We start from the raw sequence: 21,006 nt of genomic DNA, 5'->3' as shown, positions 1-21,006 counted from the left end.
AATACGAGGCAAGGGACGCGCGGATGTTAGAAATATTCTGAAATGAGGGGTTGGGCGATTTCTCGAAGGAGAAAGATATCGCCGAAAACTCGGTGTTGCGGATTTTGGAACCATCTCGAGATATTTTTCGGCGAAACATTCCCTAATCTAATTGCACGACGATCATATGTGAATGCTGGCAGGGCCTAGTCGATGTATCACCTCGCGGCTGACCTCCCCGCATGCGGGGTCGCACTTTCACCCCGTGGGGGAGCAAACATCATCTCAATATCTCCAGGGCTGAATGGGCGTCGGAGGCTCAAGGATGACAAGGGGTACGTATGTAAACCAGAGAGTCGGCGAAATTATCCAATTGTGTCAGGCAGTACATGTCTGAAGCCCATCGAGCTGAATTTCTTGCGATGGTCACCTTGGCGTCAGTCTTCGGGATTCGGAAACACATGCTCATACTCGGTTTTCGACAGTGGGCTACTATTTGTTGAAAACCCTCCTCATAGAAAATGCAAAAAGAGACTCTGTTCTTGGGCGCTATTCCACAACACCGGACATTTCCCCCTTCTTTTCAACCCGACTCCTCCAATTTCATTGCCCAGTATGGAGGCCTACTTTGGCATAAACAACACCCAGAATTGCCTTTTTGCTAATGCTATCAACCTCGTCTCCAGGAAAAGTAGCTTTGACGATATCTTTCTCTTACCTTTGGTTGTCTTGGGCTCCATATATGTCTTCAACAAAGGAAGCCTTCTGCCGAGGAGAGACCCATATCGCTATAAGTGGTTTGAGAAACCACAACTGCAACGAACTCAGAATCTCCTTATTGAGAAGAAGACACGCAACATCTCGGAAAAGATCGAAGAGCTCCAATCTGATATTGTCATCTTTTGGGGCTCCCAGTCCGGCACCGCAGAAGCCTTTGCTCACCGCCTTGCTCGAGATTTCCACCAAAGATTCAAGCTCAACGCTCTAGTAGCAGACCTGTCCGACTATGACCCAGAGACTATCTCTCTTATTCCGGGGTCAAAGCTTGCTGTGTTTATCATGTCGACCTACGGTGAGGGCGACCCAAGCGACAATGCTCAAGACTTTGTTAGTTGGGCTGACGCAGCCACTGGTGTCTCCCTCGCCCACCTCAAGTACGCCGCATTCGGTTGCGGCAACAGCAACTATCGCTTCTACAACAAAGTCATATATGATGTCGTCGTCGCCTTGTCCAAGTTCAACGCCACCGCGGTTCTACCCACTGGCAAGGGCGATGAAGCTACCCGGACGACAGAGGAAGACTTCATGGACTGGAAAGAGAGCCTTTTCAAGACTCTGGTCTCCAATTTCGACTACCAGGAGTATGAAGTAGCATACGAGCCCAGTGTAGGTATTGTTTCGAGCGACAGCAATGACTTGCATAAAGGCGAACCGTTCTACAAACCGCATTCGAGAAAAGCAACCACACTCCACTCTCCTATTGCTTTCCTTCCCGTTAAGGCTAAGCGAGACCTCGTGAAATACGACGAGAAAGGCCGTAGTTGCATTGATGTTGAAGTGGATCTCACTGCTCAACCCGAAATCAAATACAAGACTGGAGATCACATCGCTATCTGGCCCGTGAATCCAGATGAGGAAATCAGCCTTCTTATTCGCATTCTCGGACTCCAATCTCAGCAACTAAAAGCCATCTGCGTTGTACTCCAGTCGGCAGACAAGGAGCCAAAAGTTCCTAGTCCGACAACAGTGCAGGCTTTGTTCCGGCACTATCTGGAGATATGTTCCGCAGTTCCTCGCGAGACAGTTCTATCATTGGCTCAATTCGCACCAAGTCAAAAGGTTAAGTCGGAGCTGATGACAATCGGCAATGACAGGGCGGTTTACTCCAAGTTCCTCGAAGCAAACCATTTGACCTTGGCCCGACTTCTCGAGAACACTATTGCCGTCGACCCGGCAGTCACATGGGCTGGTTTACCACTGTCATTCATCATCGACTTCCTACCTGCCATGCAGCCACGTCTCTATTCTATCTCCACTTCACGCATCACATCACCCCGAAGTGTGGGTCTGACAGTGTCAGTTAAGCCGTCGCAATTACTCGGAAATCAAGATATCACAGTCCCTGGACTCACGAGCACATATTTATCTGGACTTCAACCTGGGAGCCATTCTCCGTCAGAAACAGCTTTAATGGACTCATGCCGTGTTCATGCTCAGATTCGTGGCTCAACATTCAAGCTACCGTTCCTTTCATCAGTGCCTCTGATCATGGTGGCAGCCGGTACTGGAGTTGCCCCCTTCCGCGCATTTATCCATGAGCGAGCTAGACTTGCTTCTGTAGGCAAAGATGTCGGCCGAATGATGCTGTTCTTCGGATGTCAGAGCGAGAGCGACTATCTCTACCGTGACGAGTTTGCGGAGTGGATAGCTGGACCCCTCGCCAAGAAATTGGAGGTGGTGACAGCATTTTCAAGGGCAAGCAATGAGAAGTGCTATGTTCAGAACAAAGTGGAAGCCAGAGGTGATGAAGTTAGGAGAATGCTGCTGGAAGACGATGCCGCTTTCTACATCTGCGGTGCCGCGAACATGGCGAAAGCTGTTGGCATGGCGGTCCATGGCGTCGTGAAACAGACGAATAGCTGGAAAGACTCTGAGGTCGAAAGCTGGAGACAGGATAGGAAGAAGTCAAAAAGATGGTTTGAGGATGTTTGGAGTTAAGACCGAGAAATGGTTCGCAGATAGTTTCCTCCGCTCAAGTGTGTTAGCTATCCCTTCTTCAATATTGGGATGTCAAAGCTCAGCCTGAGGGATTTTCAAGAATAGTGACTTGTCTTCTTATGCTCTCCCGTCTCGCAACTAATTTTATACACTGGCACTGTAGTATTCTGGTCTGTTGCACAATAATGACGGCTTGCAAGCTCGTCCGCTATTACTCTGTGTCATTCTGTTGTAGTAATTTCCTGGCTTTTTGTCCCCTCACGCCTTGTGGTATGCTGAGAAACCCAGCTTGTTGACCATAATGAAGGCCAATCAGGCTCTTTCTCGTGATCAATTTTAGTAGACGCTGATTCATTCAGTGTCGATGTTGATGCATGTTTCGACCTTGATGAAACCAAGTCCACTCATTTTCGACAACTCTCCGTTGACATGAGTCATGTCGAACGAATCATCCTCAAAGAAGTCGTGAGGAAGATGAGATGACGGATCATATTCTTCCATGATCTTGATGGCCTCATTGACAACGTCATACCCAAAGTTGAAAGCCAAGTTTTCTTGCGGATTTTCTGCGAGATGTTAGTGGCAAAGTCCCTATCTCATCTTCACGGGCAACAGCAGTAACATACTCGGGATCTCATCTGCTGCGACAAATTCCACAAGGTCCTTCTCGACGAGACTGGATTGGTCGGTTCCGACGTTGCTGAGAATTTGAATGGCACTGGCACGGTTTCGACGGATCTTCTCAAATAGGTCCAACCTCTTCTCGAGATCAGAGTTATCAGACACACCTGCAAACACGACTCCCAGAGCCAAACCATCTTCGAGACCCATGGCACCGCCTTGCCCTTGATCTACGCACAGACGATATATCAGCGACTAAATCAACGAGGATAAAACCGTCCATACGGTGTAGCACTCACGAGGTAGCATTGGATGCGCCGCATCGCCTGTTATGACCATCTTCCCTTTCCGCCAGGTCGGTAGCGGAGCACGGTACAACAGTGGCCATCGCTTGATCTCAGTTGCTTTGCTGATTGTGACGTTAATCATGGGTAATCGGCGCCTATCTTCGACGCGACCTACTTGATAATAGCCAGTAGGCTTGGATGAAACCCAGCGAACTTTTCAATTACTTGCGCTTTGTCGACATCGGCTTGATAATCTAACGTCACGGTATGAGTAAGCCTCATCAACTCCCAGACGGTTCCTTGAGTGGTATTTGCACAAACCTTCACTGGAAACGTCCTTCATGTCTTCATCGTAAGATATACCCACGAAGTTGTGGATGGTGTTGCTAATAGGTCAGATAGAGTCCATCTCTCGAGGGCACAATGCACCTACTTGCGGCATGGATATGACACTAGCCTCCTATTGGTCTTGTTGTCGGGGAAAAGACGGATGAGTCCATCAGTGTCCTCATTCCAGAACTTGGTCTCGGAATCTTCCTCAAGAACTTCGGCAGGAATCAAGAAACGGTAGCAGCAATTATGGAGAAGAGGCGCAACGGCAGGATTCTTGCGGCCGAGGACAGTCTCAGCCGCAATAGAGTGAATTCCATCTGCACCAACAACCAGGTCACACTCAATCTCGTCACCATCTTGGAGATGCACAGCTGGCAACTCAGGATTCTGTAAAACAGTCAGCAAAAAGAGCAACCATCGCGGTGGAAATGTTGGCAGGGATCTTCCCCGCACTCACGTATCCCACAACCCACGAGTTGGGATGGATGGTGACGGGAACGCCCGGGCCGGCAGGATCGGTCGCTATCCTCTTGAGGCTATCGTGCAGATCCACGCGGTGGGCGTACCAGAGATCGGCGTCGTAGAACTCCTCGTTGTCGGCGTGTGATAGCGTCGACGTGATCTCCATCGTGACGGGATCCTGGAAATGAACAGGCCCAGCCTTGACGAAGCCAGAAGCCTTGGGGTCGAGACCCCATCGTGTGAGAAACCGCGTCGCATTGGGAGGGACGTTGATAGCGGCGCCGACCTCGTTGTCCATGTCAGATCGCTCGTAGATGCGCACAACGTGGCCCGCACGGCGCAGCGAGATGCCGGCCGAGAGGCCGGCGACGCCTGCTCCGACAATGACTACGTCCAGCATGGTACTAGTCGCTTTTAGACTAACAGGAAAGGCACGTTTTCGTGTTCAGTATCACTTCTCACTGCCGAATCGTTGATATCGTCTGAAAGATGTCACGTTGATGGAGGAAGAAGCCAAGAAAGAAATCCGTCGGCTTCGGCCTCAGTAGGAGAACCAACACGGGGCCAGGAAGCCGTTGCATTCGCCTGTATCTGACAGGGACCATGTAGGGTTACGACCGCCCTCACTCCGCCAAGACGACCGCGATCTGCGGCGCAACCCGCTCTTTGATGGAGACATAACCCTGTGATCGGGACTCAACGGCGGTACTACGCGAAGCTATTGGACGGTGACCGAAAGAGAGGAGTCTTCGCCATCAACCTGAGGATACTGCCGGGGTCCGTGCAAGAAGGAGCGAGACGGTTGAGAAAACAATAGTTGTCTCGATTCACATATCTTGATATGTAATCTTGTTCATTTGGGGTTTTCGAAACGCACTTGGCAATTTGGAGAAGGTGGACAATAGGTGAGGACATGCCTGAACGCAACTCCAATTTCGTGGACGTTCTAGGTTAAACTTTACATGCCTACTAGTACCGGAGTATTCCAAGTCCTACTCCCTTCCCTAACTAAGTATGTATTTGTTCCGAAGGGGCGACATCCCGACACAGTTAGGCACAGTGACCCAAAACGAGACCGAACTTTCTATCCGCAATTCTATGGTATTGAGGAACTCACAAGCTGTGGCAACTCATTCTTGCTTCTCCGAATTTCTAGACAAACAGAGCCAAACGGAGCGCTACCACAGGTGAGCTCCAACGTCGCGGAGAAGGACAGGGCCCGTCAAATGAGTCCCACCGTGGCAACGCGTCGGAGTTCGTCCCTTGGTCCGCTATTGGACCAGACTATCGCGAATGGAGTCCACCTGCAGGTGCCCTTGTCGATTACCGTTGTGTCGAACCCATGTCGGAGAAAATTTGATTCACTGAGAGGGCCATGTGGGAGGCGGTTTCATATCCAATGAGTGAGCGGTTTTCAGTTTGATCTTTTCGGCAAAGCAATAGGCAGTTCGGGTATTATCTGACAGCGGCATTCTCGCCAGCGCCAAGACGTGTCCAATTTGAGGTTCCTTGGTTGATTGACAGGACTAGGAAACTCAAATAGCAACCAGATACTTGATAAGATAGTGTGGCCGAGATTACAGGAAACACGAAATGGAGTGCAGCATCCGAAAAGCGTTGGAAGGAATGTTGCGTGCCGGGCGGCGGCCCGCCCACTAGTTCAGCCACCTGCAAGCACAAAGTGAATTTTCTTGTGGTAGCACAATCCATATGTACTGAGTAGTTAGGGAGTATTACGTAGGCCATCCCCTCGGCTCCCATTCATCCAGAGGCCGAGCCCGAGACACATCATGGATTAAGATCCGCCTTATAACGTTGTGGCCGTGCACCCTTGCCGTCTCGGCCGGGGACTTCCGGGCAGCCAAGGGATGGCGGGCCGATCCTTGCAAACGCGAGTTGGGTGAGAACTTCATGAAGTCTGTGCAGTCTGATGATTAGAGATTGACAGGTGAAAAGGCGTGGGAAACAAGTATCAAACAACAAGGCTCTAAGACCAACTTACTACTCTTCTCATGTTTAGTGATCTGTAGCCACCTATGTTGCCTAGGACCATTGAGGGTGTTACCAAACTACTTGGGGGTCTCTCTTCCCAAAAAGAGTCGCATGAATGTGATCGTGAAGAGAAAAACAAGAAGATTGCTCACGCGTGGTATTGCATGACCGCGAAGTGAGTGTGTTAGATCAGCATTGTGGCATTCCTGATGTCCGTGGTTTTCCTTGTATGCATCGCGACCACGAACCGTAGCAGTAGTAATCCAGTCTAGGGGTACTCAATATTATTTGGCATCGCTCTAGGCTTCTGACGACTCTCGTCACAGGAGCTCAACTTAGCAATCCGCTTAAACTAATATCAGTCGACAGCGGTCTCATAATCAGCACGTAATCGCTTGGTGGGACTATTGGAATCTCCACCCACGTTGTTCTCTTCAACGAGGGCATGAGCCACATGTCCGCAAACATTGCCCAAGGAGTCTCACTAGCATGTTTTGAAGCTGATTATTTTGTATCTCTTTCCATAGCTCTCAATTCGCACAATCAGAGCGCAAACACCCCTGTTCAAGGTGCCGCTCATAAGGTTTCCTCTCCCTCTCGATGGGTACGCTTGTGCTTTCAGAAATGTCTGGATCTCGGCGAGTTATTTCGTTGCTCTGGCATCCATCGGCGAGTGCACTTCAGGCTCGGGGTTAGGGCCTTAACAATTACCTACTGACTTATGATTACAAGCCTCTGCCTTCCATTTTAATCCCGAGAAAGGCTTCAACAATCACGTTAATATCCCTTTGGAAAAGAAATGGATCCAGTATCTGTGGACGAGTACCCTGATTATGGGTGAGGGCTCACCAAATGTAGGCCTGTCGATGATACATGTTGCTGCCTCCCATTCATCGACGAAGAACATCTGTTGCGCCTCAAGTTTTTCACATGCCTACATGAGATTGCAGTGTTGTTGGACTTAAGCATGGTGAACCAACCTCTTCCTGGGTGAACTCAAAGTCATAGATGCCTCGTACAAACTCCTGAAGACTTGGAATTTTTAAAACCGTCTGAGAAGCTCTTCTTAACCCAATGACTTCATTTTCCAGGTTGAGTCCGCATCAAATGACCAAAGGCTTGTACTTAGCCTCAACATGTATTAGTGCTCTTTTGGCTTACCGTAACGCCGAAAGCGGAGTAGGGCTTCGGAAGAGAACGCCGACGGACGAGGTGCGGGGATCGCTCATCTGCAGATGTCCGGCTTACCTCAACGATTGACTCACTCTTGGCAAGTCATTCTAGAGAACTTATGTGCCGTATAATTGGAAACCATCACTGCGACCCATTGGCTATCCATCAAGTAGTCAATTGTCAGAATCACATCGTGTTGGCAGTCGAACTTCAGTCACCCCTAAATTATCTGGCCGACCAACAAAATGAGCGCAGCTTCAATCGTATCTTCAGCGTTACGCCCCCGGCTGGGATGGATAGGTGGGTGCACCTACTTGTTCCTGTCTCTAAGCTTCGTGCGCATGCTGACGAGTCGACAAGGTCTCGGGTCAATGGGTCTCGGCATGGCTACAAATTTGCAAAATCATATCAAAACGCACTTTGCCGGAAGCCTCCAATTTCACAATCGGACAATGTCTCGAGGCGCTCCCTTAGAGAAAGCCGGAGGCGCGCCGCAACCGAACATCATTGACCTTGTCAAAAACACGGACATTGTGTTCATCTCACTCAGCGACGACAAAGCACTCGAGGCGACGTTGGACGCAATCCTAAACGACGCAGCCACAGCTGATCTATCAGGTAAGATTATTGTCGACACCTCAACGGTCCACCCCCTGTCGTCTGCAAAGGCGAAAGACAGATTGGCAGCAAGGGGAGCCCAATTCATTGCTGCGCCGGTGTTTGGGGCAAGCCCAGTCGCTGCGCAGGGTAAGCTGCTCTGGATCATCGCTGGACCCGATGATGCCGTGGAGAAGATCAAGCCGTTCATCGTCGGCGTCATGGGCAGAGGCATCATCTGTCTAGGGGAAGACGTGCAGAAAGCCAGCATCATGAAGACGGCTGGGTGAGTAGAAGACGTCGAACAATGCCATCAGATATGATGCAATCGTGCTAACCTGCCGCAGAAACTTCGTGACCGCGGGGATGATGGAGCTGGTCGCAGAGGCCCAGGTCTTTGCGGAGAAGTCCGGACTCGGTAGCGATGCAATGGAGGATCTTCTCGGACAGCAGTTTGGACCCTTGGCTCAGGGCATGTCAAAACGCCTGACGACTGGTGCTTACTTACCGCCTCGTGATGAGAGGCCGTGGTCTGACTTGTCCCTGGCGATGAAGGATGTCGGGCATGGTCTGAGCTGTGCGGAGGAGGCCGGTGTACGTCTTCATATCGCTGATATTGCTGCTGGGCATCTGAAGGAAGCGAAGAAGATTTCAGATACTCAAGGGCGGGCATTCGATTCTTCTTCATTGTATGGGGTGGTGAGAACGGAGGCCGGACTCGATTTTGAGACAGACCTCGTCAAGAAGAGAGATGGCTCTTCTTGATTGAAATCGTTATACTTTACCATGTATATACATCGGTACAAAGAAATAATTACCACCTGATCACCAACAATGGCATTTAATGTTAGCGAGCCGTCAAGTAAAGCTGGGACCAAAATATCGAAGAAAGTCTACAAAACTCAGGCGATGTCGATTCAATTCGGTCTTCATAGCCACGCACACGGCGAGGCAGTCCGTTCGGCAAAACAGTTTTTCACTCATGAAAGTAGAAAGTTGAAAGTAGGGAGTACAAAATCTTGAAAACTTGCCTCGATGGGGTTGATGCCGGTGTTGCAGGTGTTGCAGGTGCTGTTGTGGTCCTTTGCCATCCAGCAGTGGAAATATCGATCTTGATCGGGGTTCCTTACTTGACTACGGGTGCCATATTTACGAATGTAGAAGGCAGTAGTCGGCGTTACAGATACATAGAGGACACGGGACTCAAGCTTTCCTCTAGCAATCGATTGAATATATACTGCAAAATGTATTTGCGGATGAACGACTGTTCAAGGGCATCTACAACTTGGCTGGAACGCTCTGTCACTATTTCCCATACATATAAATTCAGTCAGAATGAATCATCCGGCACCATCCATGTGTCAGCATCTGTCAACTCGACTTGACGAGGGGCTATTGGGGAAATTTGGGTTGGGTGTACAAGATGAGAGCAAGTGAGCAACTATGAATCATCCTGGCCAGGACCCCCCCATCGGCTGTCGCCCCATCAGCGTCCGTCAACTACAGTAGGTATCTGCAAATGAATGAGACCTTCAGGCCTTCCTTCGATCCCGGTGACATTGAACGAGCTATTAATATACATGGGAAACTCAAGAGATAAGTCTCCTGGACGTAGGCATTATGTGAAGCCGTGCTCAAGTGTGCTTCATTGTGTCGCTGAGAATGCCTTTGCCGGAGTTCACCTCGAGCTACTCCCTGCACAAGTCTAACACCTACTCTTCTGGTGCATTGACTTTTGGGATCTGGAGTGGTCTGTTAAAAAAAAACCTTCGGGCGTATCAACACGGCACATTGACTTGTGCATTTGAAGAGATGTAGAAAGTAGACCACAAAATTCCAAGTTCAAGTAACCGTGATTCCAGATGCTCTATCATACGACTTGTCTCGGCATCTCCTGAATAGGCGCCACTTCACTGCCCCGATTCACCGCGGTCATGTAAATTTTGCGACCGATTAAGGGTTTCTCCGCAACCAAAACAGGCGTAGGTATTGGAGGCCCGTCACCCCAGCCGCTTGACAAGCTAGAGTTACTGGAGCTGGTGGAGCTTCGCCAAGGAATGATCAAGGATTCCTGGGAGACAGTTGAGAATGTTTGCTGCTCCGTGGACGACATTGGTGACAGTGTGGGCGCATTCGATGGTCTAGAAAACCTTGACATCATCCCTCGCAAGGAAGTTGTCCTCGGTTCCTTTCTCCCGATATACGGAGGGGGAGGCCAGCTCTCTACCCGGGCCTGCGCCATTGCTGCATTTCTCTGTCTTCGTTCTATTGCGGATTGGAAGAATGCAGGGATCGCATAAGTCGCTTGCGGCTTCTCCTCTCGCGGTGCGGGTACGGCATCGGTTATGACAGAGGCGCTCTGATCTAGTGATTGTTGCGTTTGTGGACTTGGACCCGTTCCTATGGCATATCTGCTAGATGTCGACGAGTCGCGGAGACCTGATGATCTGGGAGGTGGCTGACCAAGGGATCGCTGGATCGGAGGCGGAGGTGGAAGTGACACCATGGGGGGATTAGAGGTCAGCGGGGGAAGACCAGGACCTTCAAATCTATCAGGCCTGTCCGGGCGAGGGGGAGCTGGTGGTTCTCCCATGATGGATTTCGTTTTTTCATTTCTACGGGCTTGACGGCGAGTCCTCCACCTCCTGAAAAGAAATAAGCCTGCAAACAGACCGAAAAAGGCTACAAGTCACCGGCGCATCAGTCACTGCTTTTATTTCTGCTAGTCTTACAGATATCTCAGGTCTTAACTCACCGAGAATCAAAAAGACGATTCCAGTTGTCCTACCGGCGTTGTTCGAGCTGGTACTAGCTTGTGTAGGCGGTGGTGACGCGGTTGTTACCGGGGCACCAGCCACTGATGAACTAGTTGTCGGTGATGAACTTGATGGCAGTGGAATAACGCTGGATGATAGCGTCGATGTCTCTGCCGCAAGAGGTGTACTAGATGTCGAGGCATCTGTCACTGGAGGAATTGTGGTTGAAGATAGAACAACGCTCAACGTCGATGTTACCAGGGTTGATGGCTGCGGTGGCAGTGGTGGTAATGGGAGAGGGGAAGAAGATGGAACATTTGTTGTCGATGAAGGAGGAGCGGGCGCACTACTTGGTAGACTCGTAGTAGTTGCCGATGGTTGTGCTTGTGTCTGGGTCGCTGTCGCTGTGCTATGCTGCCCATTTCTTGTTCTCGTGCATTTTTTCTCATCGTCGTCATCATCGCAATCGTCATCCTTCTCATCTGGCTCATTCTCATTTTCGCTGTCTTGCCTCGCTTGAAGAGCTTCCTTGCTTACGGTATCGTCTCTCATCCTTCTTCTAAGTAACTGTATTGTTCTCGTGAGTGGAGACCTCTTGATAGAATCCAACCTGGTCGATTTTGGGTTGAGGGAACTTGAGATCGCACGAACCTCGACTCTGAGTGAAGACATTATGACAATTAGTCACTAAGACCCAAACATACAGTTTTTTTCGGAGTGTTTCCACTGTTGACTTCTTTTGATCGATGTTTGTCGGCGTCTCCTTGATCAATCGCGCCTCTATCGGTTCGCAACGTACATGTCACAGGCCTGCTGCACATTAAGTCGACCTAGAACAAATCAAAGTAGAGAACATTCAATTTTGACTTGGCGAGACATCGATTACTTGGCCTCCTTAAAGCCCCTGGTGAGCATCGTCTTGTCGTTTGCTTATAGCGGAAAACAGCGTTGGGCCCTGGACGATTGTTTCAAAACTCAGCTCTACCGGCTTCCGGGGCTTGAGGCGGACCACGGAAAGCTTGTTTTGGAGCCAAAAATAATCTGCCGTGAGTAATCCCCGCCCAATACTACGCTCGTGTTGATGGCAGCATCGGATTGAAGAGTTGGGGTTGTTTCACTGCTAGGGACCCCGCATAGCTCCCGCGTCTTTTATTTGACGGTGACATAGCCCCTGAGGTCTCTCCAACAAGTTCCCGCGCCTGGCCTCACTATAGAATACGACATGACACGGGGACGGGTGTAACTCGGTAAGATGAGAGACAGCTGAAGCTTGATCATGAGGCTCTTAGTGATTGATAATGGATTCAGATGAAATGCCGATTGAGGTGAGGCGAAGGCCTTTGGTGCCGTGCTCCGAGAGTTTGCGCGCACCGTAAATGTGTTTTACCACTCTGTCTTATTCCTTCTGCATGCGTTCTTAAGTAACATAATATCATCGTCAATGGTAATCAGCATTGATACCGGACTCATGATCTCGTGAGTCAATCTTTTAGCTTTTGTAGGCTTACACATAGCAGGAAAAGGCTGTCATCCATGCACGACTTTGTCTTACCAAGAGCTTCATGACTTGTTTTGATCCTGTGTGAATTGCGGCATAGACCCTAACACATTCTCAATGAATTTGCACCCGAAGGTTGAATACGACGAAACCTCGCAGGCTTCTGGAGGAGAATACAACGGATAGAAGCATGGCACCAATACAACGGAAGGTGAACAACTCGAAGTTACATGTATGTTAAATTGAACATGATCTGCAAAGCTTCAATCTTCAGTCGTGATGTCACCTATCATAAGGTAGAGTGTTGCACGCTGAAGAAAAGTATACTCTAGGTCATAGAGCCATTGTTTCAAATCTCCGTTGACGACTTACTCCGTTTCCTCTGTCTAATATCAAGCACACAGATTTGGAGGAAAGTAAATCGAATATGAATTGTTGCTAAAGTACAGCTTTGCACGATCCCACCGCTTGCCTTGATACCGTAACAGACAACAGTTACTCCTTCCGATCAAAACAAAGTACTCAGCCCAGTATCGCTATAAAAGAAAGTGATATGGCAGCACTGTTCAATTTGTTTCTTCCCTAAACCTGGCTTCCAAAGGTTCAAAAAAGTGAAAGGCCTGCAAAAACCTGGTCCAAACAATGACCGACTTCGACGAAAGAGCCTAGTCATCCATATCCGTCTGACCGGGGGCATCTACGAAACTTAGCATCATTCTGTTCATACGAATAACTGTCTTGTAAAGTTCACATACCATCGTCATCATCATCCATGTTCATGGCTGGTGGTGGTGGTGGTGGCGGTGGATTGGGGTTTGGTGGCGGATTGGGCGGATTGGGTGGAGGGTTTGGCGGGTTCGGCGGTGGATTAGGTGGACTGGGAGGCGGATTGGGTGGATTGGGAGGCGGGTTGGGAGGATTAGGTGGTGGTGGGGGAGTCTGTTGAGGACGGGGTACTGTCTTGATGTTAGAAAATGAAGATCTAGCTTCTTCAAGGAAACTCACGATCATCCTCGTCATCATCCTCATCTCTTTGAGGAGGACGCGGTGGTGCCGGATTATTATCAGGCCGGGGCGGACCATTCGGTGGCTTTGGTGCTTTGGTGCCAGTCAGCAGTGAGATCATGACCAAGCCCTGGTATAGTGTTGTTGCGACTCACGATCATCATCATCATCTCGAACGAAGAGTCCAGCATAAGGAGACAAATTGTCCCTCTGCTTGACGTGATGGCCCTGAGCGAAGACTTCATGTGACCTGGCCGTCAGAGGTCGAGGAGGCAGAGCAATAGCTGAGCCAAAGGACTCTACAAGGAGGATCCCAATCAGTGCCTTTCTCCAAAGGTTGAGCATAATGATGAATATGTCTGCGGAAATAACTAGGTTTCTTTGCGGTGCGAGCCTGTTTGTGTAAGCATCAGTGAGCCTGAGTCTGTAGCTTCGGAGAGGACGGCAATATCCATCCTCTTTATATCTGGCCAAAATTAACAATATTAGAAGGGCGCATGTTTTCTCATGAACAGGAGTGGCTGCGTATATGCCATCATTAGCAACGTTCCAGCTCATACCCCGAAAATAGCCCGGCTTCGTCCTAACGAGGCATAAGTTGACACAGCATCGACCGAGGGGGTCACTGCATAGGGGGGGCTCTCAAAGTTCACAGAATGACGCGAGACGGCTGAGGCTTTCCAGATCGACGAAGACAATGCGAAAGATGAGTGGACGATGCTCAGCCGCCAAGTGAAAATGCCCAGCTTGATGAGTTGACTAGCTCCGTCTGCGCCATCTCGCTGCGAGAGGTGCACGTCATGTCAGTCCTTCCTCGCTTGTGCTTCAGATCTCTGCCGTGGTCATTGGACGATGCAACTTTGGTGGCTAATGTGAAGCAAGGACAAGGATCAGATACGGATCTTCCGGAAAAGGGGTTCCTCCCATAGGCTAGCTTGTCTCATGTCTTTCGAGAACTGTTGATGCAAGAATAGTTACCTATCGCAATGTGACTTTCATCTGAGCAAGCATTGGTTCTAGTCTGGATGATTGCGATATGCTGGCACCATCGATATCTAGAAACCATCCCTAGCCGATTTCTCTGTTCAAGTTTAGATACGACGGTGGCCGGCGTCTCAAAGTCCCGGTGCGGAAAGTATTCAAAGCATCAAACGAGTATCATTCAACGAATTTCGTTTCGATCATGATATCTGCCGAGCGATTTCAAGGGCTGTTCAGCCGGCAGATGCTGTTGTGCCTAAAAGCTGGGGTTCTCCCTGAAACGCGACCAGTTGCTTGGCGGCCTCTCATGAGCTTGGAGAACTCTAAAGAGGCCGGGTCAAATGCAGCAAGAGTTTATTCTGGCGGGTTAGTGAGAAATAGCTCTTCGGTCGCTCCCGACACGCAATATGATGAGTTTCTGTCCGCATTTCCATGCCGTTGAGGGAACCCTGGCCGCTAGCTCGTCTCCTAGCTTAGATCTTATCAAGTTTGATCGACCATTTTTCAAGCTTATTCGACTGTAGCAAACAACCTTGTTTCCCATGCAGCTGATGAATGGATGATTGCAGGCTCAAAGTACCACCCAACCAAAGTCTACGATCTATTCAGCAGCTGTCGCCCACCGACGTGACGCGTTGGGAGGCTCATCGCAGCTTCAATTCAACAGCACGGACAAAATTACGCTGGATCCTCTTTATGTATTCGAATACCGTGCGTACTTCATGCGGCGCAGCTTCTTGGCTGTTCGCGATCGGCCGAATTAGAGTAGAGCATGCTTAAACTTTCGAAGAACGTCAATGTTTCGCTATATGAACAGACGTGCAAGCTACGAGGCTTGGCTCATTCTCAGCTGCCATTAAAACATTTGGAGATTCTGCATGGGATGATGGCGAAAAGTCGGGGGCCAGGTGGTCGTTCTCGCCACGCAAAATTCTGATTCGAGCCAGGACATGGCATCTTGGCATCTGTTCGTCTTTCAAACTCTAAACGATTTCTCCACATCAGTATAAACTTAGTGCAAGGTCAAAGCAGCTTCCTCCATTGTTTGGTGGCGAGGAAGGTCCAATGATCTTATCTGTGCCTCGATGATGATGGCCACATTCTCATGTTGTGACTAGCACCGTAGTCTGTGACCCCAGCTGCTGACGTCTCTATTGTACAAAGTTTGCCTCAACCAAAAATTGCAAAGACTCCGCCTAGCCTTGCCTTGGCTTGGTCTCCAGTATCTTCGCCGTCGTTCGAACTGATCCCACCGGAGCGATAATCACCAATGTTTGAACAGAGTGTCCAGTAGCGGCAGCACAATTTCTGGCTCGCAGTAAATTGTGTTAACGTTCTCAATCTGCCGACCTGGGCCACAATCATTGACCTTCAGAGCGGCGTCAGCCAGGCCCTGAATGGGTCTACCTGCGATGTTTCTGATCGCCAGGGCGAGACCAAGAGGCTAGAAGGGGTCCACGTATCCCTCTCTTGCTGCTGAAATCCTGCTGTTGAGCCAGTTTGGAATCCATAGACGTCTGAGGTGTGCATATCCTCCGTTTTTCAGCTCAGTGCTTAGGTTGAGAATGTCGGAATACTTGAGGTCGTTGCTCGCGACGCTCACGATACTCTCAGAAAGGATGGACAGAAGAACGCTGCGCAGACGCACGCCGCTGGGATAGCACGTAGCGCCGTACGGGTTGAGAAGGCCAGTGCCGTAAAGCAGCAGATACTTGAGTTATTCGAAGGGAGCTAGCGATAAGATGGCAGACTCTTCGTCAAGTTCCATGCTGCGTCGAAAGATGTGCATGGTATGGAGTGTCCTTCTGTGTCTTCGCAACAATACCGACATCTCCCTAGGTATGACTTCAAAGGGATAGGCCTCGGTGCCCCAAGATTCGTCTTCAAAACTGTCGTACACGTTGTTTCTTTCTATGAAAGAATCTATGAGCTGCTGAGTAGTAAGAGAAGACTTTCAGGGTGCTACTCAAGTTCAAGATACTTCTCATCTCCTTGGAGCTCAGAAAAACGTTCTGAGCGCCTAGATTCCTGAGTTTCCTTGGCTTAGATAATCCTCTGTCGACCAGTTGGCATCGATCAAAGCAAAGCTCTTCCAATTGAGGGCTGCACAAAGGAACCATCGGCTCTTTGGCCGTACGTGGGGGTAAACATGGTGTATTCTACCTACCTACTAGGCAAGACGTGGACTTTCAATCAAACGATAGTAAGGCGCATGCCTGGCACAAGAAGTACTACCTTGTTTCAACTCGGATTTTGTGGTTTGTAACCCATATACCTCCGGGTGTCTGCTGAATTTGGGCTTCATCAGTTGATACCTGCTTCCTCCCTCGTCCCTGATAAAGTAAGCACGCAGACTACAACTATCATCGAGATTGCTTAGGGTATGAGAAAGCTTCTACCGCGGGACTTTGCCATAAATCGCCATCGTGACTGACTTCATTGTATGGCACCTAACTTGATGACGTAATGAATACTCACTATGTGGGAAGTATGTGTAACTTATAGACGTCTCCTGGATGATTTGGTGCCACGTGCCCACCGGAAGTAGCTTGATAGCATATATTTCAACATCGCTATCGTGTCTCATAGCCTGAGGCGCGTCTCTACAATACGCGTTCACGGTGAAAGGTGAGCGGCGGGGGCAGGTTCGGAAGCGCGAGGTCTTAGGCAGGAACGTGAGAATCAGCCATCAAGTGATTGGTACACCAGCTGGTGCCTAGGCAACCTTTCAATGGAACGATAAATATCAAGTAGTTTTAATTACTCAAAGCTACTTTTAGTTTAGGTGCAGGTGGACTTCTGCATGAGTACCGTCTCGAGTTAGGAATTGTTACATGTAAGTTCCGTTTCTTTCGACATGCAGCCTAACGTTGACACTGAGCTTTGCACATTCATTATCGGGGACGGGAATTGTCCTATGCTGGCTTTTTGACTTTATGCTAAGCTTTTGCTTCCCTCACCTACCTTAGTCAGAAACGCGTTGCCTCCAGCATCGATGTCACAAGACGGCCCCTTCGACATCTGGCCAGCAGTCTCCAATCTTTCCGTCGCTTTGCACAGCCAGGACCACGCTTCCCTCGCCATTCAGAGGGCTTCCGTCCCAGACGACAAAGTCGCCAAGGATAGTGGTTTCTGTCAGTACCTCTCCAGATCCGTTCGGAGCTCGAACATTGCCATTCAACCCGAGTATCTCATCAAAGTTTGTCGAGACCAGCTTGATGGCTTCTTTGTCCGCCAGCCCAGCGAACTTTGCCACCCACTGCGCCTCCTGGGCCAAACCATGGATTTTGGAGTCGCCTCTGACGGCAAGGGCGACTAGAACACCAGCATCGATAAGTACTTGGGCAGGACTTGGTGAGAGAGGCGGGCCCGCAAGTGAGGATTTCTTCTCCCACCTATCGGGCGCACCCCTGTTTCCAGTCAGAATGACGGGGACCTGAGCTTCGTTGAGCTCCTTCGCGACCTAAGTGCCAATTGCTTTAGCTTTTTGTTCTTCCAAAATACAAACGATGCCTTACCAGAGGAGCTCCATGGCCGCCGAAGATGACAAACTTCACGGTGGGAAATTCTCGCTTCAGGAGAACAATCTGCGAAATATCATCCTGCGACAAGTTTACTCTTATTCAGTGTACTCTCCCAAATATTGGAGAAGAACCGACAAACCTCGTTCACTGTATATACAACGACTGGAAGAGAGCCATGCGCGGCGCGATAGTACACGCTACTTGGAGATTGGTCTTGGCCCTGTCCCTCAAGAAGGGTTTGACGCAGTCGCTCAACGCCGGAAGACACAGTCGGGGTATCATCGCCTGCACAAGGGTCAGTAAAAAATCAATTACTTTTCATAAGGAAAGTAACTCACCTTTGGCCTCTTGACCAATAGCAAAGTGAAGAGCCACTTCGTCCCGCCAAATTCCGCCTCCCAGAATCGTTGCGTTCTCACTTGTCCGCAAGCCGACACTTACCCCCTGGAGAACACCGCCTCCAAAGATAGGAGCCGTGATCGCCCTTGTCACGCCGCCGATCCTTGCTCTGCCGAAGCCTCTTCCACCCAAGTGGACACCATATCTGGCACTATGCAAGTGCTTCTGGGCATCGAGTGCATTCACCTTTGATCCTGGTGATCCGTCGCCTGTTGACGGCTCAGATGAAACGTCGAGAATACCAAGATTATTGCCGAAAGCAATCAGGCCAGGAGTGACGTATCCGTTGGATAGTTTAATCTCCACAGTCCCGTTATGCTGAAGGGTAGATGAACATTTGGACTCGACATCTAGACAAGTGATACGACCGTTAGAAACCACTAGGGCAAGGTCTTGCTCCTGTTCGACGGCCAAGACAACCTCAGGGAGTTGATTTTCCAAAAGAGAGCTCTTGATGCCGGTGAAGAGAATATTTGCTCCCGGAGCTGTCGCTCGATTACAAACATCTCGCTTCTCTGTCTGCAAAACATACGGGCGTGCCTCCGGCACAACATTATCCGTGGATGAAACCTGGGCTTTCAATCGTTGAAGAGAGTCTTTGATGTCGAGAACCTCTCTGCCATCGACATACACTTGAACAGTTGTAGCACCAACCGAAAGAGGATGAGAATCCCAGATAACCAGGTCAGCATCATATCCAGGTCTTACGAAGCCAATTCGATGGCCCTGGTAGATGGATTGTGCAGCGACAGAGGTCACAGACTGTAAAGCTTTGTTTTCGGACAAGCCGAATGAGTGGGAAACAGCAGCTTGGTACATGAGATACTTGGCATGATTGCTTTCACCAGTGTGGTCCTACAACGAACACACGCCGAATTGTTAGTCAAATACCAACAATATAATACGGAAAGGTTAGTTACTGACCGACTTCAAAACAACGCGGATGCCATGATCATCGAGGATCTTGGGGCCTCGAAGGTTTGCACCGTAGGCTTCATGCTTGAAGAGCGAGTTCTCGGCAAAGGTGGCAATGGTAATATTTCTGGCCAGTGTCAAGACGTCTTCCCGATCCCGTAGGGTGAGATGGTACTTACTCTTCCTGCTTCTTGAGAAACTCGGGAACTTGCCAAGCTTCAAGAGCATGATGGAAGGCCTGTGGATGAACCCCGAACTCATGGAGCACATCGAGCATCCGCTCAAAATCTTCGGGTTCATAGCAGTGGATGTTGACGTTGAACTTGCCTTTGAGAAGAGCTACCGTTGCTTCTAGTTCTAAGTCTTCCGGCCGCTCACCTGCTTTGTCTACAAGTCGGGAGACTCGGCTTTGCTGCCATAGACCACCGGACTGGAGTTCTTGGGCAATTTGACACCAAGCTTCCTGCTTGAACTTGAGCTTCTGTGCCTTTTCTAGGTGCTGTCTCAGAAGCCAGACATTGCCGAGCCGGGTATGCCCATACAGGTGCTTTGGATTCTCGCCACACGCCATCTTAAGATATCGTTGACGACTCAACTCCGGAATCCCATGCTCGAGTAGCAATTCTTCGACAACGGGTTCGCCATTTTCACCAGGAAGCGGTAGATTCTTTACCAAGTACCCTTGGCCACCAATAATGTTGCCAGACCCAGGCAAATTTAGAGAAGACGTGACACCGCCGGACGCAATGATCTTAATCGCAGGATCATATGGTTTGAAGCCGTCAATCGCACGGACGAAAGGAGTGATGGGACCAAGTCCAGGCTTCTCGTTGACGTCTGCGATCGCTGAGACCGAAGAGAAAGGGAGTTCCAAATGGTGAGAATGGATGTCAACAAGACCAGGAGTAACAAATCTCCCTTTGACATCATACAAATCCGTATTGCTGGGAAAAGTCACCTCATCCCGAGTCTCGAACACTGACTTGATAACTCCCTGTTCGAACGTAATATCGACAGTCGCCGCAAGGACCTTCTCTCCGTCGAACAGAGTTGCATTGCGAAGTACAATGGCGCGCTGCTGTCCAGACTTTGAGTTCCAGCGCGGATTTGACCGATTTGGCGAGGACGACTCTCGACTCGCGCTTCGCGAACTACTCTCGCCACACTTGGTCAATCCTCTTACGAATTGCTCTGATTGGTTGTATGAGGGCTCCCGAACAGCATTGCTGTAGTGAGATAGGAATAGTAAAAAAACGACAAGTCCCGCGAGGGTCATTAGACGTCCTCGGCGTCTCCGAATGAAGAAGCGTCGAGTTGGTGGTTGCGGTTGATACGGAGGGGGGCTTGCGTCGAAAAGCTCATCGTTTTTAGCGCCCATCGTGATTTGGCTTCTGGTTCAATGATATGACGGGCCTTTCTACTGAAGAAAGACAGTTAGATAAAAGCTGATCTGATTTTGATCAGAATTCGCATTACGTGCACTCAAATTCGCTACAGCAACCGCTTCTCCTCGAGCAGCTCGACTTGTTATCGGGTGAGTTTGTCCCGACGTCGGGGTGGGTTGGGGATAAGGCTTGGTAGCTCTTTATTCCCAGAGGCGTCAACGTGGAGATAAAGCACGTCAGGCGGAGGCGGCCCACTTGGGAACTCGACTGCATGTTACGAGTAATCCTATCTTGGTCATGGAGATTGAGATTACCACTCTTTTCATGGTACATTCAAAGTATGTTGATTGGAGACACTGGCGCTCTGGAGGTAGGGCGTTG

The 21,006-nt window shown here is 49.7% G+C and overlaps 6 protein-coding genes across 6 annotated transcripts; 2 read left to right on the top strand and 4 right to left on the bottom strand.

The window, feature by feature from the left end:
- Positions 1 to 594: 594 nt before the first annotated feature.
- Positions 595 to 2,697, top strand: CPAR01_12136 (NADP/FAD dependent oxidoreductase; the record flags this gene model as incomplete). The annotated part of the gene is made up of 1 exon (XM_060496394.1): positions 595 to 2,697. The coding sequence occupies one exon, from the start codon at positions 595 to 597 to the stop codon at positions 2,695 to 2,697; it is 2,103 nt and encodes a 700-aa protein (XP_060345179.1).
- Positions 2,698 to 3,048: 351 nt separating this feature from the next.
- Positions 3,049 to 4,800, bottom strand: CPAR01_12135 (FAD binding domain-containing protein; the record flags this gene model as incomplete). Its single annotated transcript, XM_060496393.1, has 7 exons — positions 3,049 to 3,263; positions 3,324 to 3,548; positions 3,618 to 3,727; positions 3,781 to 3,859; positions 3,927 to 3,991; positions 4,039 to 4,325; positions 4,396 to 4,800. The coding sequence occupies 7 exons, from the start codon at positions 4,798 to 4,800 to the stop codon at positions 3,049 to 3,051; spliced, it is 1,386 nt and encodes a 461-aa protein (XP_060345178.1).
- A 3,010-nt stretch (positions 4,801 to 7,810) lies between these two features.
- On the top strand, positions 7,811 to 8,927 carry CPAR01_12134 (uncharacterized protein; the record flags this gene model as incomplete). The annotated part of the gene is made up of 3 exons (XM_060496392.1): positions 7,811 to 7,865; positions 7,926 to 8,448; positions 8,510 to 8,927. 3 exons carry the CDS (start codon positions 7,811 to 7,813, stop codon positions 8,925 to 8,927), a joined length of 996 nt encoding a protein of 331 aa, XP_060345177.1.
- A 1,105-nt stretch (positions 8,928 to 10,032) lies between these two features.
- On the bottom strand, positions 10,033 to 11,590 carry CPAR01_12133 (uncharacterized protein; the record flags this gene model as incomplete). Its single annotated transcript, XM_060496391.1, has 2 exons — positions 10,033 to 10,823; positions 10,918 to 11,590. The coding sequence occupies 2 exons, from the start codon at positions 11,588 to 11,590 to the stop codon at positions 10,033 to 10,035; spliced, it is 1,464 nt and encodes a 487-aa protein (XP_060345176.1).
- Positions 11,591 to 13,081: 1,491 nt separating this feature from the next.
- Positions 13,082 to 13,766, bottom strand: CPAR01_12132 (uncharacterized protein; the record flags this gene model as incomplete). The annotated part of the gene is made up of 4 exons (XM_060496390.1): positions 13,082 to 13,113; positions 13,172 to 13,372; positions 13,422 to 13,514; positions 13,577 to 13,766. 4 exons carry the CDS (start codon positions 13,764 to 13,766, stop codon positions 13,082 to 13,084), a joined length of 516 nt encoding a protein of 171 aa, XP_060345175.1.
- Positions 13,767 to 17,400: 3,634 nt separating this feature from the next.
- CPAR01_12131 (amidohydrolase) lies at positions 17,401 to 20,618 on the bottom strand (the record flags this gene model as incomplete). Its single annotated transcript, XM_060496389.1, has 6 exons — positions 17,401 to 17,865; positions 17,921 to 18,004; positions 18,066 to 18,211; positions 18,265 to 19,180; positions 19,250 to 19,367; positions 19,420 to 20,618. The coding sequence occupies 6 exons, from the start codon at positions 20,616 to 20,618 to the stop codon at positions 17,401 to 17,403; spliced, it is 2,928 nt and encodes a 975-aa protein (XP_060345174.1).
- Between the last annotated feature and the right edge of the window lie 388 nt (positions 20,619 to 21,006).

The sequence above is a fragment of the Colletotrichum paranaense genome (assembly GCF_030867605.1).
Source record: "Colletotrichum paranaense strain IMI 384185 chromosome Unknown Scaffold_10.1, whole genome shotgun sequence".
Taxonomy (NCBI): Eukaryota; Fungi; Ascomycota; class Sordariomycetes; order Glomerellales; family Glomerellaceae; genus Colletotrichum; species Colletotrichum paranaense.
The sequence above is the reverse complement of the archived record's forward strand: the minus strand, read 5'-3'. Positions and strand labels throughout refer to the sequence as shown.